Source organism: Coccinella septempunctata, chromosome 5 (genome assembly GCF_907165205.1).
Source record: "Coccinella septempunctata chromosome 5, icCocSept1.1, whole genome shotgun sequence".
NCBI classification, from domain to species: domain Eukaryota; kingdom Metazoa; phylum Arthropoda; class Insecta; order Coleoptera; family Coccinellidae; genus Coccinella; species Coccinella septempunctata.
Window position 1 is genome coordinate 17,096,101 of NC_058193.1, and position 17,657 is coordinate 17,113,757.

The window sequence follows — 17,657 nt, forward strand, 5'->3', positions numbered from 1 at the left end:
TTACTGAAGATAGAAAAACCATCTGATTTCGTTTCTATGATCTATCTGTAGGTATACTGTATTCACATTTATTTTAGCAGTCGGTTGGCCATGAAATAATTTTCTCAAGTTTTTGTAACTAGAAAGGAGTAAGGTTGGCATTCATGAAATGTTGTTAATGTCATAACGCCGTTGCCACAACTTATATCAATTTTTATTACGAAAATGCCGAAAGTGATTGAAAAAAAGAGACAGGGTTTCTGGAAGTTCTATTTAGAATTCAGGTCAAATAGTTATACCCTGATATTCTAAAATTCAACGACTCATATTTCAGCTGAATATTTCCACAATCAAAAAGATTGTGAATGAAGAGGATGACCCAAAAAGTGGGCATTTGAAAATTTTGTGTTTGCTTGAATTGATGCGAAACGTTATTACAGGATTTTCGATGAATGTCATCGTAGAATGTCATCGTAGAATAAGTTTCCGAAAATTGATTTTTCTATTTTTCATTTGATTTGTCCCATACATTGTAAATGTTTGAAGGTACCAATAAATACCTAATTATTATTACTTTATCAATGTATTGAGATGAACAGCCACAAATACGAGCCAGTTGTCCTGTTAAGTGTTTATTCAAGTGAAATTTTTGTTCAGAGGTGAAGTTCATCTTGACTTGAAACTTCCTTCAATTCCTTTTACCTCCATTGATACAAGATGATTTTTGTTGAAGAATTCAACATTTTTTTAATTATCTGTTAATTCCTTCGAGATATACCTATTCCCAACCACTGCATCATATGCATTTAATCTTCGGGTTAATATTTTTGAAATCTACAACTGATGTAAACTCAGCCAAAAAAGATAACGAACATTACCTCTCCTCAAGCTAGTGCATATTATGATATTATACTGATCTCTTGTATTTTCTATGCAAATAACTGGATTTGGTATGCCTTCAATCAGTTTGTATAAACTTCAGTTATTTTCGTCACATATTTTCCGAAGAGATTCGACATTGTGATAAAATACGTAATAACAGAAACTTTTACGTAGAACGAGCAACATAGCGTTGATTTAAAACCCAAAAATGTTTTGACGAGCTTCATAACCCCACATTTTCGTACTATACAGAGTGAGATGTGTCAAATGTCCATGGCCAACCGACTGCTAAAATAAAAGTGAATGGAGTATAGTCAAATTTGACACCTTATAAATTTTCTATGTTCATATCGGAATGTTGATATTTATGCGGCCGATCAAACAAATTCGAGAAGTCCATAGAAGGCATATTCGAGTTGTGACATTTTGAGTAAATCGCATTGATATCGTTTCCTATAATATTTGTTAAAGAATGTGTGGAGCTGGTGGAAGCTGGAGTGGTAGTACATAGATATATATAACGTGTACGTTAAACAGTGCTATTATTAAGAGGTCGGCGGAAAAATATATTTTATGTCTAGTTAAAGTTCCTCGGTTTTTGTGATATTCATCATTTTCGAAAATAAAAAAAAATAATGTTAAATTCTTTGCCACTCTTTTAGGTGGCAACATTGCAAATGATGGAAACTCATTTGCTTTTTGGACAGCATTCCTGAATAGATGGGATATATCGAATGTAGATGATTCTTGGGGCGCATGCATAGTTTTTTAAGTTTAACCTTGCGTGGTGTGAAAAATAATATGGTAACCTGAGAGCAAGAAAGAACATGACTGTTTCACTGAGATTCGGAAATGGTATAACTCACTCCACTCCACTCTAGCATTAAATACATAATAAATTTCTATTACAATGAGTCAATGCCTAGTTTAATCATTATCATTTATTATCCTGAACCTTTGTAGGTACCGAAATACCCCTCAGAAGCTATGTGAGTTAGGAGAACCAGTGTTCTGTGTAGGCTTTGTTACTGTGTCTTTTCGCCACCTTAGCCACAGCAGTGTTAATTTTAACACGTATCGACTAGAAAATTTCTTTTCTAGCCCAGAATCGAATTCAGTACCTTGCGGTTGCGATATACTGAGCCAACGATTTAACCACCAAGCCACGGAAGCTGAAAAGTTTTATTTTTTATTTTTAAGTAACTGAAATTAGACATGCCAGCAGAATAAAGCAATTATTCATTGGAAGGTTTTGAGCATCTAGTAGAGACACTTTATTTTAAAATTGTTATTTTTTCTCGTTTTTCCTCATTATGGAGTCCCACAGTTATGAAACTAATATTTTTGAGTAAATTTCAAATGGTGAAGTAAATTCTAGTACTTTTGTAGGTAATCAAGAAAAAACGCTGAAAATAAATTCATATTACATTGAGAAAAGACCTTTTTTTCAAGTCACAATGCCGAAATTCACTTCATAACTTGAAATTAACAAAAAATATTGACTTCACAATTGTTAGGTTTAATAATGAAAAAAAAACGAGACAAGATGACAATGTATCGTTTTTGAATTAAATTTCACAAAAGTGGCTCTGATTCATGTTCTACACTTTTTGATGAAAGATTTCGTTATTCTGCTTGCATTTCTCATTCGAGTTGCTTAAAATTTTAAAAACAAGTTTTACATTAAACTAGGCCGCAACTGGTTGTTATAAGAATTTATTTCGAATTAAATACTGGAAATACAGTGTGTTATACCATTCCTGAATCTCGATGGAAAAGGCATATTTTTTCTTGCTTTGGCACTCAAGTAACCATATTATTTTTCACACCACGCTAGAAAAAAATAAGCGAAACAGAAAATTCGAGTTACATCTTTGTGCGAAAAAAACTATGCATGCGTCCAAAAAATCATAAATTACATTCGATAGCGCATCTATCCAGTAATTTATACTATCTACAAAACGGATTGAAAAAATTCCTTCATTTGGTGTCTTATTTTCAAAACGAGTGGCAAAAGTTGTAATTTTCTTGAATTTTCGAAAATTTCCAATATCTCGAAAACCAAGGACTTTTTGTAGTAAACATAAGAATCGCCATAAGGTCTCTTACCCGCAGGAGGCATACTATCCATTCATTACATCACACCCTGTATATTAATTTCGAGGTCGAAAATGAATACCATAAATAGGGTAGCAGGTTGTTATAGAAACTTAACAAACTTTATGTGTAAATTGACAAAATTCTCTCAGATTATCTAACCCATTTATTCATCACGTTTATGTGAAATTTACACAGACTATCCACTCGATCAATATTCATAGATCCTCAGAATCACAAAATGTCAGGATGCAGCCAAAGAAAGTTAAATTGATCAACTTTTCTAATAGCGTTTTTCAACTTTGGCGCCCTTCGAAATTATTGAATTTAATATATACTTTCGACTGAATTATTTTGAAGTCGAAAATCATCTTTAGCTTGTACTGACCTCACTGGTCAAACAGCCGATGAATAAAAATTGGACGAGTGGACGATGAGAAGAGAAGTGGCCGCTTACTCCACTTAGGTATCTGAGGTGAAATGGGTGAAAGAATTGGGACCAGTAATAGACACCAAAGCTCGAAGAAAGCCTACCATAGAAAGTCATTAACGGGAATTTCGACTTCTTTATTCATCTCCTAACACTAAATACATATAAAGTGGATGATATGGAACTAACGATATCTAGAAGAACTCTTTGAAGGAATGAATGAATAATTTGAATAAAAGAGATTTTGAGTATTTGTATAGTAAACGCATTTACTTTCGTATATTTTCGAGATTAGAGTGGAAAATGCTACACTACCTTTCATGTGTATAGACAAATCCTTCGTTCTTGGCAAGGAAAATCCGTCCAGAGAGATATAAGAAAAACAAATAACACTGACTGCACACACAAAAAACTACACTTTTATTTATCAAGCAAACTCCCGGTTCGAAGTCGATACAACACTGAAATCCGAGAATCACGACAGAATTTCGATAATATCATATCCCATTCAGTCAATGACCTGGATATAGCACCAGGAGGTCTATTTTGGTTTACTCAACCTATTCACGGGAGGTTCCCTATGGTAAATATATAGTGCCATCCAAAAGATATGCTAATTATTAGAAATATGCATTTACTAATACGAGCTGAAGAATATCATCAGAGACACGTGCTAGGTCCCAACTTACGTGAATACTTATTCAATAATTACAAAGGCAGTGATTTGAGAAAGCTATCTCGAAAATTACAGGAATTTGTGTCAGCGCGAAAATCAGGTTCTCGAAGTTTCGTTAGGCTTGTTGTCCACGGAGCATAGCTTCATATGCTAATAGGTATTAGTAATTTCGCCTGTTTTTCTCTGAAACACTTGACTCGAAAGAGCGGTAAGCTACAACGCCAGTATGCAACAATGCTGGAGGGTTGAAATCTCGAGATATTGAGAAATCAATCAATTATGTATTTCTCTCGAAGTACATGTATAGACTATCATCAAAATGAAGTGTGGAGATACAGCACCAAGCAATGATGTCCATTTAACACCCTTCATGTGACGTGTGACAGTTGGTCAAATTTCAAATTGGCAGATTTAAGGTATGATATACACCTTTAGAATAATTATTTGTGAAACCAGTTGGGAAAAGCAATAATTTTCGTAATGAGCAAAAGAACGCGAATTATGAAAAATTGTGATTCCCAACGTGTTTCAAAGTATCAAAAACGTCTTTAAAAGCGTGAATTCGGAGAATTCTTTTTCACTTCGTTGTTGTGGAAGTAAATATCGATTATGGCCGTTTGCACCGTTTGTCTAAACAACGATTATATTCTCAAACAACGTTTAATTCCTTAACCGGGTTGCACCGTTCCTAAACGTTGATTATAAGGCCCTTAAACGTTGTTTAAACTAAACGCAGAAATTTGCTCGATTCAAGCTCGATTAAAACGTTGATTGAAGTAATACTTCAAATTCGATTGACAACTGTGTTTTCTATTTGTGTTGATATGAAATTCGAATTAATAATGGATCATTTGGAAGATGAGATATTACTTGATAATGATCTTGATGCACTTCGCAATATCGAATTTGGATTTCCCAGATGTTTTACCCGTAGAAGAAATTATTTCGAGTGAATGGACCTCACTTTTTCCAGAAGATTTCGTTTAACGAAAGAAACCGTGTTATTTGTTTTTTTGCCATATATGAAGAATGATTTGGAATTTAATAATTAGTCATAGTATACAAATATAGATATTTCAGGAATAATAGTGTTGACCCAATAAATCAATTGCTAGCTACATTGAGGTTTTATGCTAGTACTGGTGGGTTGGCTTCTGTTGATAATTTCATAAATGTAGGTATCGAAAGGATCAAGAATTATTGCTGCAGTTTCATTAGCAATTGGTAAATTATATTCCGAATTCCTTAAAATGACCAAAGATGAGGATATATACAGGGTGTTTCATCATAAACTGGACAAACTCATATGACGTGTAGAGAACATCGGGAGAATCATTTTTTTCTTATGAAATATTTCCCGTTTTCGAAGCATAAGGGAGATACACGGTGTTTAATGTCATTTTCGAGCGTTATTATATTGAGTGTGGTCGGTTATGTATAAGACTGGAAGTAATGGTTTCTTGTCATATCGTAGTATTTTTGGATGCTTCATTCAGAAATGGTGTAGAGCACCGAAAAAAAAATTACAAAATGGCGGAAAACCTGCAATGTTCGTGATTTTTTTTTTCGGTTGCCAAATTGATTTTCATTTCCTAAATTAAAACAATTTTTAAAGGATATTTGTGAAAAAATTTTTTCAGAAATCGAACACAACTTTTTTTTTACATGTCTACAGCGAAAAAAAAATTTCACTCGAAATTGATGAAATTTTTCACGATTGTACTTACTTTCATACCTAACACGAATATCAAAACAGAATCGAAAAATATCAAACGGTTTCGTTTTTACAGCCATTCAAATGTCCCGTTCGAATATCTGAAATAATAAAAAAACATGACACAGCTTGTGTTCTTAGGCCCATAATTTTTGAATTTGTATGTCGAAACATTTCAGATTGCAAAATGAATTTAAAAAAAATCAGTGAAACTTCATTGAGAGTCGAACTCCCTGCTCTGAGTTAAGTACCTATTAAAATAAATGTGGAATCTGAATTGAGACTGTTCAAAGGTTTTTAATTTTCGTTGCCAAGCAATGGCAGCTCATAGAATTTGACAGAGTATTTGAATTTAACTGAATATAATATTGCAACTATCTTGAAACCAATTTATGCAGTTTGAGTAGAAATTGGCGGTTAATACTTCCCAGATATTAATGGCATGGCATTATTGCGGAAATTTCTACGAATAATTCCACAATTTCACAAACGCAACAAAAAAAAAACCTATTAGTATAAAATTTATTTATAATTCGTTCTCAAAAATATTGCCATTTTTCAGGATATACTTTCTCGCCCTTTTCGCCACACTATCCACCGCTGAACGAACCATTTCCGGGTTTCGGCGAATCTCTTCGGCGGCTGATTCGATTCTTTGAATCAGTTCTTCTCTCGAAGTCACTGGAGCTCGCTTATCATAAACAAGACTCTTCATATGACCCCAGAAATAAAAATCCATAGGTGTAAGATCTGGAGAACGAGGAGGCCATGCGACAGGTCCCAATCGGCCGATCCATCGGCGAGGGTATTGAGAGTCTAAAAATTCTCGTACACTCCTCACTGTGTGAGCAGGGCAACCATCATGATGGTACCATATTCCTTGAAAGTGACTCAAAGGAATATCTTCCAATAGATCGGGCAGAGTTTCCCTCAAAAATTGATTATAGCCATTTCCAGTCAATGTTTCAGGAAGAATGTACGGTCCTATAATGAATCCATCCTTCATTCCCGCCCAAACAATGACAGAAAATCTCTTCTGGCTATTTTTTGCTACTGTTGCATGTGGATTTTCCCTTTGCCATATTATATTATTTTTTTTGTTGAAGAAACCATCTCTGTGGAATGTTGCTTCATCCGTAAACAGTATGAGACGTAGGAAATTCCTATTCTCACGTGTCCTTCTTAAAATAAATTCACAGAATTCTTTCCTCTTCTCAAAATCACCTTCTTCTAAGGTTTGACATGAATGGAAATGGTACGGATGGTAGCGATTTCTTTTCAAAACTCTCCATACAGTGGATTTACTCTTATTCACACTTGGATGATTTGTTAGAGTTCTCGTTGATACCATCGGATTTTCACTCACTAAATCCAGGATACGTTCTTCGTTATTTCGGATTGTTTCCTTCTTCTTGCGGTGAAGAATACCTTCTTCACGTAATTTACGCACTGTTTCTATGAAAGTTTTAAAATTAGGAACGTTTCGGCTTGGAAATCTGCGAGCGTAAATTTCCCTTGCTTTTCTCCCTGAGGAATTCGCTTCATAATAAGCCTGAACCATATCATTTTTTTCTAAAAGTGAATATTTCATTTTCGTTTGCATACAAATCGTTTCAATATACTCGAATTATTCAGTAAAATTCAAATACCCTGTCAAATTCTATCAGCTACTGTTGCTCGGCAACGAAAATTAATATGTATACTCAGAACCTCGGAACAGACTCATATTTCACATTAATACTTAACTCAGAGTAGGGAGTTCGACTCTCAATGAAGTTTCACTGATTTTTTTAAATTCATTTTGCAATCTGGAATGTTTCGACATACAAATTCAAAAATTATGGGCCTAAGAACACAAGCTGTGTCATGTTTTTTTATTATTTCAGATATTCGAACGGGACATTTGAATGGCTGTAAAAACGAAACCGTTTGATATTTTTCGATTCTGTTTTGATATTCGTGTTAGGTATGAAAGTGAGTACAATCGTGAAAAATTTCATCAATTTCGAGTGAAATTTTTTTTTCGCTGTAGACATGTAAAAAAAAAGTTGTGTTCGATTTCTGAAAAAATTTTTTCACAGATATCCTTTAAAAATTGTGTTAATTTAGGAAATGAAAATCAATTTGGCAACCGAAAAAAAAAATCACGAACATTGCAGGTTTTCCGCCATTTTGTAAATTTTTTTTTGGGTGCTCTACACCATTTCTGAATGAAGCATCCAAAAATACTACGATATGACAAGAAACCATTACTTCCAGTCTTATACATAACCGACCACACTCAATATAATAACGCTCGAAAATGACATTAAACACCGTGTATCTCCCTTATGCTTCGAAAACGGGAAATATTTCATAAGAAAAAAATGATTCTCCCGATGTTCTCTACACGTCATATGAGTTTGTCCAGTTTATGATGAAACACCCTGTATATATATATATATATGTATATATAATTCAACAGTCCTTTCACAAGAAGGCTTCTTTTCCTAGAGTAATAGGATGTGTTGATGTTACCCATGTTCGCACTTCAAATTCAAAACAAAACACCAAATTTCCAAAAGAAATGTTCAAATTTCCCACCTTGACAACATAAGTTTAGTCAGAAAACCTTGACTTCTTTTTCTTTTTAATTTATCTGCTATGATGTGCTTGGCTGAAATTTTGAATTTTTTATGCTGTGAGTGGTGTTGCCAAACCTATCGATTAAAGTAAACAACGATTATGATTCTACGGTGCAAACCGTCAACCGCTAAGCAACGTTTAAATATTAAACATGGATTAGTTTAACCATGGTTACCAGCGAAACGGTGCAAATGGGCATTAGTGTCATATTCCTGAATTTTGAAAGTGTTCGTTTTGATTGTCAAAAAAGTGGAGAATGGACGAGATCACAAACGTTTTTCAACTGTGTAAATATTCGACTATGCTTTTACAAAGGAAACGTATTTTTTTTAAATTATTCTTATGCCTTTCGGTTGCTAAACATTTTACAATCCTTGGAATGTCGCCGGCTCTCAAATCCAAGTGAACTTCTTACATTATTTGGGCGTTTTTTTCGTGTTTCGTGCATTATATTTCTGGTTTCATTCATACACAAATAATTTATTTATTATTAGACTATGGTTTCATCACAGAACTCATCGACTTCTAATTTTAAAAGTAGAAGAATATATTATACTTCAATGTCCGATTCAGAGAACGATGTTCCCAGCAACATGAGGAAGCGGCTCAAAGTGAGTTATCTACAATAATTATTCCTAAGAAATCGAGGAGCAAGGATGATTCGTCCTATGCCAAATTTAGTTGATGGTCTTAACACAAAAGGATTATCAATTTGAACGAAAAAGTTTTATTAGCGTATTTTCAAGAAAAACAGGGAATGAAGAATTCAACCTTGTGGAGCTTATATTCGATGTTAAGAACCAAATTGTACTTGAAAAAAAAAATTTACATTAAGAAGTATACAAATCTACTGGCTTCTTTGAAACGAGACTCGGAAGGTTACCAGACTGAAAAGTGGTAAGTTTTCAGTGAAGAAAACATTACAAATCTCCTGAAAGAATCTTCCGATTAGCAACATTTGCCGTACACGATAGGTAGCATTGATAGTTGGAGTTGCTGGAGCTTGCTGAAAAGTTGAATTAACTTTTCTTCAAGTAGAAGATTTCGACAAACATCCTAGGAGAAAATAACATGGACAATACTCAAATTACTGCTACACAGAAAACTACGTTGTCAGATGGGGTCAATATCACTAATTGTTAATTAGTGTTAATTAATGATTAATATTTTTCCCATAATATTTTCCCATTCACGTGTTTTAATACATTTATTGATCTTCATAATGCTTAGTACATCAAATTGAATGACATATATACAACGTGCCCCAAAATTCAACGATAAGCCGCCGCCGTAGGGTGAACATGGTCATAACTACTTCCAGCTCAAATTTTTATTTAATTATAAAATAATTCATGAAATTCTTAGAAAATAAACCCCCTTCATAATATTTTCAGTTACCACGGCCACAATTCTTCAAAAATTTAAAAAACTAAAACTCTCAGAATACTTATAGTTTTTACACAAAAAATAATCAAAATATGGTTTTCCCATAAAATTTTGAAAATTTTTACTTGCAGCCCACTTTCCCTCATTGTTTTGTGAAAAAATGTATGGACACTTTGGCGGCAAGTTTTTTTTTCTAATTTACGCAACTAACCAAGACTCTAAAATGGTATAATACTTCAAGAAAACTAGACGCAAAAAGATCCATATTATTAGAAACAATAATGAAATTTCTTAATTGCTCTTGTTGGTAGTAATCAACTATGTGCCAAAAATGGGTTTTTATTGTTGAATTAATTAAAAAATGGGATTTATTTGATAATAAACCTTATAATAAATGTTCAAATTGCTTGCCACCAGCATCAATACACTCGACATCTACTTAAAAATGACCTTTTAAAGCTTCGTGAAAGAAGATATGCTTCTTCCATTGATACGAGCAGCAGCTTGACTGATTTTTTGCCGAAGTTCGTCCAGTGTCATGATGGGTGTCGCATAGATCCTGTCCTTGAGGCAACCCCAATAAAAAAAGTCCAGAATATGCCGAAGGTCCATTCCACAAAACACAATCACAATCCAAAGTAATGCCAGGTCAGTTTAGTTTGCAGATCACTTAAAGCCAGTCCAATAAACCATTACGGAAAACAAAGGAGCAAAACGTACTGACCACAGAAAAATAATACTCATTGGTACTGACTTTTCCGAGAATAGGAACTTCTTTATCAGCGCTATTCTCATTAAACAAAGAACATTTTAAGGTTGTATCTCTCGCTATCTTTCTCTCTTTAATTACTAAATTTTATCAATTACAACCGTGTCCCATTGAAATTCCAAGATATGACTATACACAATCTTTTTTCGGCACATAATGAAAATTGTCACTATGAACGAGAACAATTGAGTAATTCAGTCTTTCTAAGAAATGGTACGCATATTTTTTTGCGACATGTTTTCTTGGATTATTATACCATTTTAGAATCTTGGTTAGTTGTGTAAATTTTTAAAAAAACTTGCCGCCATAGTGATCATACTTTTTTTCACAAAACAATGGGGAAAAGTGGGCTCAACGAAAAAATCTTTCGAAATTTTATGGGAAAAACATATTTTGATTATTTTTTGTGTGAAAATTATGAGTATTCTGTGAGTTTTAGGAATTGTGGAGGGCAGCAGTATTACTTGAGTTGTCGATACAAAAAAATAACAAAAATTCTCGAAAAATTGTGGCCGTGGTAGCTCAATATATTATGAAGAGTGTTTTCGAAGAATTTCATAAGTTATTCTGTAATTAAATAAAAAATTGAGTTGATTTTTTTCTTATTTTTCCTGAAGTAGTCATGACCATGACCACTCTACGGTGCCGGCTTAAGTAGTTTAGTCTTGAAATGATTCTGTATTTTTCACAATTAATGACGAAATTAAATGTTTCAAAACGTCGACAAGTTTTAAAAAGTGTCACTTTGAAAAAGATAATGTATAAAAAAAGTTATATTCATTTCAGAATTAATCTCAGCTATCAATCCATAATAATAAATTTTCACATTTCTCACAAATTTAAGTCGATCGAAAAGCAATGTTATCCTTCCGAATGTAGCAGATGTTCAAAATTCAATCAACTCATCATATGATCAGAGAAATCATTAATTTACATGAAATTTTTACCCAGTGGCTGTAAAGCTGACTGTTACGGACGGCGAGTGAAAAAGAAGAACCAACTTACCTACCGAGATGGACGGCGAAAGAAAGTTTTAAAATTGTAAATATTGTGTAAATATACCCATGTAATAGTAGAACTGTCAACCTATAGGTCAGCCGCCCCCACCAATACGGTGCATCTGAGACCCTAAGAAGGGGCGCATATTGTATAAAGAGCGAGGGTTTGAGACAGTCTGCAGTCTCCAGTCATCGTTTGCCCAAGTGTGTTGTAAATATATTGTAAATAAGAAACCGTTCTTTGATTCCACGACCCGAGAAACAAATACAGTCCACTACAGTCTGGTCCTTCGAGCCGGATCAAGAAAACCATCGAAGATTTGAAGAACGAAAAAATCTTTCAGAGCTGAGCGCGAGCGGATCAATTCACTCTGAAGTAACGAAAAAGATCTTTTCAGATCTACGCAACACGAAAAGGCGTCGGTCATTGACTGGAACTCGTATACACGCTGCGAAATGGTAATAACAAGAAGTCAGGTGGACGCAGCAGAGATGGAAGAAAAACGTCGTCTCCAAGCGATCGAGAGGGAACAACTAAGGAATGACTCCCTGGATCGGTTGAGGAACATTCCCCTAGATCAGCCGGCGTCACCATTGTCTGGGTTGGTAGAACCTAATATGGCTAGTGACAAAAGACGCGAGAGGTCGCCGGCAAAATCCAGCAGGTCACATCGATCGACAAACAGGTCACATCGATCGAATGTCAGTGTGACTACAAGAAGGCGGCTCGCAGAATTAGAGGCAGCGGAGAAACTGGCCGAAATTAAGAGACTCGAGCTTAAGATGGAAGCCGATCTCGTGAAGATGCGGTTGGCCGCAGAAGTAGCTGCAATCCAAGACGAAAGTCAACGAGTGGCTGATACTGAAAGTGTCGGAGAAGAGCAGCAGGCGGAGCCCCTTCTCAAAGAAGAACCACATCAGAAAGATAACGAGTGGCTGATACAAAATCCAGTCAGCCAACGGGGGGAGGGGCTACAACGAGAAGAACCAAGGCAGACGCGTCTCGAAACAGTACGAGCAAGGTCGCCAACTCCAACAAGAACGAGAAGTAGCATGGAACATCTGGCAGCTACATTGGAGAAGATGGCACGACCAGGAACTGCGCTTTGCCGCGCTATCTACGAAGGAGAGGACGTACTGCACATTTACGAACGGGCCAATAGTGTTAACCCAGGCGAGAAGGAAGTGCACGATCTCGTAGAAGCACACTTCAAGATCGAAGCACTGGGCGTGCAAGGGAAGCCTAGAACAAGCGAGGCACACCAGCGAGCCGTCACTATAGTCGAACGGACCATCAAGAAGACTGACGTCGGCTTCGAGGTGGGGCTACCATGGCGTAGGGACAAGATGACAATGCCGGCAAGTTACAATCAGGCCTTGCGTAGTCTCAAAAGGAAGGAAATACAGATGGACGCGGACCCGGTGTGCAAGATGGAATACTGCCAGCAGGTTAAAAATCTATTGAAAAAGGGTTACGCGACGCCATGTGACGGTTCGGAAGACGATAGCCCAGTGAAGTGGTTCCTGCCTCACTTTGCCGTGACGAATCCAAACAAACCGGGTTATCGATTGGTGTTCGACGCAGCGGCGAGAAACAATGGGGTGAGCCTAAACGACGAGTTACTGGAAGGACCTGATATGCTGTTGTCGTTGCCGGGCATATTATTCAGATTTCGAGAAGGGGCCGTCGCTATCACGGCGGATATTCAAGAGATGTTCCTGCGAATCAAGGTACGACCCGAGGACCAACCAGCTCAACAGTTCCTGTGGAGGGGAGAAGACCGAGAAAGGCCTCCGAAGAAGTACAAGATGACCAGTGTTTTCTTCGGCGCAACTAGCTCTCCGTACATAGCTCACCATGTCCGCAATCACAATGCAGACATACACGGAAAGGAGTTCCCGCGTGCACTGGAAGCCATAAAGAACGCTCACTACATGGATGACTGGGTTGCGAGTTTCAAAGATGCGGAGGGAGCACGAAAGGCTGTCGAAGAAACGAGAGAAGTGCATGCTCGTGCTGGTTTCAATTTGAAGGGATGGAACTCTAGTGACCCAAACATTTTGGAAGGAATTCCCTCAGAGCTGCACGCAACGGCCCCTACGCAACTGGGGGGAGAACAGCCCGGAAGCAAGATACTTGGGTTGTATTGGAATGCTCAACGAGACGAGTTGGGATTCAACACCTGCATGAGCCGAGTTCCTGAAGATGTCAAAGCGGGGAAGCGAGCACCGACCAAGAGAGAAGCACTCAGCGCTGTCATGTCTGTGTACGACCCGCTGGGGCTATTGAGCCATTACACCATCCGCTCTAAGATCATCCTACAGAGCTTATGGCGACTTCAGATGACATGGGACGAACCGATCCCGGCAGAAGAAAACGAGCTCTTTACATCCTGGCTGGCGCAACTTCCCGAGATCGCGATGCTACGACTGCCACGCTGCTACACGTTGAACGGGTATGAACGGATCGATCTTCATATACTGTGTGACGCAAGTGAGCAGGCATTTGCGACAACGGCATACTGGCGCATCACGAGAAACGACGGGACCATCGAAGTCGTCTTAATAGCGGCAAAGGCGAAGGTAGCGCCAAAGAAAGCGCTGACGATTCCCCGGTTGGAGCTCCAGGCAGCGGTGATAGGTGCTCGTCTCGCCGAAACCATCAAGAGGGAGCATCGCATGGAAGTAGACCAGACGACGTACTGGACGGACTCGTCGACGGTGGTCCATTGGGTCAGGAACGACATGCGACGATATACACCTTTCGTTGCACATAGACTCGGTGAGATTGCTGAGCTCACCCAAAAGGAAGAATGGAGATGGCTGCCGACCGACCACAACGTGGCTGACGATGCCACACGGTTGACCAATGCGCCCATCAGCTCGACGGACCGGTGGTTCCAGGGACCAGATTTCCTCTATCTACCTGAAGACCAGTGGCCCGGGAAGTCGGCGTATGAAGAAACAGAAGAGGAAGTCCTACATGTGAGTGAGAATCCCAGAAGATCCAGCTGCGTACCTGATCCTGCCCGCTTCTCCAAATACGAAATTCTGGTGAGAACTATAGCAAGAGTCCTAGCCTTCGTGGATATATGTCGACGACGAGCGATTAACCTGGAACATCGACACATCGAGCGCGCAGAAAAGGAGCTGATACGACGTGTTCAAGAAGACAGCTTCCAAGACGAGGTAGAGCGAATCCGGTCAGGTCGAACCATACCAAAGGCGAGCCGGCTCTACCGACTAGATCCCGTGATGGAGGATGGAATTCTGAGAGTAAGAGGCCGTATTGGAGCATCCGCCGCACCAAGTGACACGAAGAGACCTGTGATACTTGATGGTCGTCACCCAATCACAAAACTGCTCGTTCTACGGGAGCATTGCTCTGCGGGACATGCCAATAGAGAACGAGTGACCAACGATCTACGCCAACACTATTGGATCATTCATCTTCGATCCACGGTACGAGCCATAGAAAAGAACTGCGCCTTTTGTCGAAGAAGACGAGCAATGCCGACAACCCCAGCAACAGGAGACCTTCCACTTGCTCGCATGGACCCTTTTCACCGTCCCTTTACCAACTGTGGGGTGGACTACTTCGGGCCAATGATGATCAAGATAGGGCGCCGGCGAGAGAAGAGGTGGGGTGCACTTTTCACTTGCCTCACGTCACGCGCCGTACACATCGAGATCGTCGCGTCACTCTCAACGGACTCAACAATCATGGCATTGAGAAGGATGGCAGCACGCAGGGGTTGGCCGCGACTCATGTACTCAGACAACGGTACCAACTTCCGCGGGGCAGACCAAGAACTCCGTCTGGCATATAAAGAATGGCTCCCAAAACTACAAGATGAAGGGTTGCTGCATCGCATGGAGTGGCGTTTTATACCACCTGGCGCGCCAAACCAAGGCGGCGCGTGGGAGAGGATGGTACGATCAGTGAAGACGGCACTCAGGGTGACACTGCGAGAGAAGGCACCGACAGAAGAAGTACTGCGGACGCTCCTTACGGAGGCAGAATTCTCGATAAATGCCCGACCACTGACCCACGTGAGCGTGAATCCAGCAGATCCCGAAGCACTCACCCCCAACCACTTCCTGATAGGATCATCGACCGGCATGCCAACCACGGGGCCCTGTGATGAAGCCGATCGACGGACATGGCGAGCAAGTATGGCTCTCGCAGACCACTTTTGGAAGCGCTGGGTACGGGAGTACCTACACTTTAGTACCTCGAGGAGACTCCAGTAACAAGGCGCGTCCCCTGCGCATCGGAGATGTGGTCCTGATCGTTGACAGCACACTGCCAAGAAACACATGGCCCATGGGGTTAGTGAAGAGTACATATCCCGGACCAGATGGTGGCATCAGGGTCGCCGAAGTACGAACGAGAACCGGCGTTTTCCGACGACCAGTGAGTAAGCTCGCCGTCGTTTTGAAGGAAGAGGACTACGCAAGCTGCGCCGGGGGGAGGACTGTTACGGACGGCGAGTGAAAAAGAAGAACCAACTTACCTACCGAGATGGACGGCGAAAGAAAGTTTTAAAATTGTAAATATTGTGTAAATATACCCATGTAATAGTAGAACTGTCAACCTATAGGTCAGCCGCCCCCACCAATACGGTGCATCTGAGACCCTAAGAAGGGGCGCATATTGTATAAAGAGCGAGGGTTTGAGACAGTCTGCAGTCTCCAGTCATCGTTTGCCCAAGTGTGTTGTAAATATATTGTAAATAAGAAACCGTTCTTTGATTCCACGACCCGAGAAACAAATACAGTCCACTACACTAATCCAGTCTGGACCCAAAAAATTAATTGAAGGACCTTTCCATAGATAAACCGTTGCTGCAATGCTGCAGTGCTACAGAATGTGACTGCGTTTGGTAATTAATTAATATGGCACGTTATGCCACAGACCACACCGTAAACGTTTGTTTTTTTATGTAGCATGTAGCAAGGGGAAATGTTCAAAAGACGAACCAAACCTATCCTGAGGAGATAGTGTTGGATATCATTTCATTGGATTGTTTCAATAAGACTCTGTTCTTATTTCAATCTCTTCCCATTTGGTCTCTTGACTCTCTTGATCTCCTGTAAATGCTCATTCTTTCTGTCTTCCTAGTCTCCTGAGTTCTAGATTCGGATGTTCTTTCGCCGTTGCAAATGTACTGTCATGTTTCCTCTCCACGAATTCCGTGACGTTTTCCCTTTTCACTTCTCGATATATTTGTCTGTTCCCAACAAACCATCTATTGCGCTTCGTAGCAGCTGAAGCGTTTTCTGTTGTTTGGATTATCTCTGTCGAGCTTTTTGCCGCGATTGTCCACGCAACTGGGGCCTGGCGACAGCTTTGATCACTTTGCAATTCAATCTCTTTCTGCATATGACCTATTAGTGGATAATGCGGGTTCATCGATTTTCTAGTTTTTTCAATCGCTTTTTTTATGTGGCTCTTCCAGTGAGGCCAGATCAGGTGATCTTGGTTGCCACTTAATATTCTTCCACCTTAAAATTATCCCAACTCCGGCATGAGGAAACTTTTCATCTAAGAACTGACACACCGGTTGAATGAGATGAGGTGGTGTGTCATCTTGTTAGAAAATGATAGTTTGATGGTCTTCTGCATTCTCCAATACTTACACGACGGCTGAATAAATAACGTTTTCTAATAGACAACTTTTTTTTCAACTTGAAACAGATTATACGATTTTCACAAAATGAGTTTTCAAACCGCAACACGTGTTTCGCCATCACAATAGTATCTTCAGGTGGAGGTAAACTAAAGTTTACCTTTCACTTGAATTGAACCAAAATGATAGCAATGCAATTTCGGCAACATAGGACGAACTCGAAAGAGCACTAAAAGATGTGTTGTTGATACATTCACGACAACGTCGTATTACACCTCTAATTTAATTGTGGATGTGGATATGCATATTTTTATCGTATATTTCATTCAAGGATTTCGCGAAATTATTTTTAATTGATCAATATTTCAACTTGGTTTTTATACAGGGTGATTCCGGAGGAGACCGTCAGATTTTAGGTGAAGTATACACTAGTCAATATAGTTTCGGAACAATGTTGGGTTTATGGTT

General features: G+C 38.9%; 2 protein-coding genes across 5 annotated transcripts in view; one reads left to right on the forward strand and one right to left on the reverse strand.

Moving 5' to 3' along the window:
• Positions 1-17,657, reverse strand: part of LOC123314451 (protein-tyrosine sulfotransferase) — a 445,878-nt gene that overhangs the window by 155,271 nt on the left and 272,950 nt on the right. The window contains exon 1 of one of the 4 annotated variants that reach the window (XM_044899751.1): positions 3,704-3,846. The exons of the other annotated variants lie outside the window; for them this stretch is intronic. The gene's annotated coding sequence lies outside the window, so the exon portion shown is untranslated. Of the gene's footprint in view, positions 1-3,703; positions 3,847-17,657 lie in introns of those variants that run through there. 4 annotated transcript variants of the gene reach the window in all.
• Positions 12,013-16,054, forward strand: LOC123314064. The gene is made up of 2 exons (XM_044899177.1): positions 12,013-15,730; positions 15,789-16,054. Exons 1-2 carry the CDS (start codon positions 12,013-12,015, stop codon positions 16,052-16,054), a joined length of 3,984 nt encoding a protein of 1,327 aa, XP_044755112.1.

Coding starts and splice junctions, on each gene's coding strand:
- LOC123314064 (XM_044899177.1), top strand. CDS start 12,013: ATGGTAATAACAAGAAGTCAGGTGGACGCAGCAGAGATGGAAGAAAAA. Junction 15,731..15,788: donor TCGACGGACATGGCGAGCAA/GTATGGCTCTCG, acceptor CCTACACTTTAG/TACCTCGAGGAGACTCCAGT.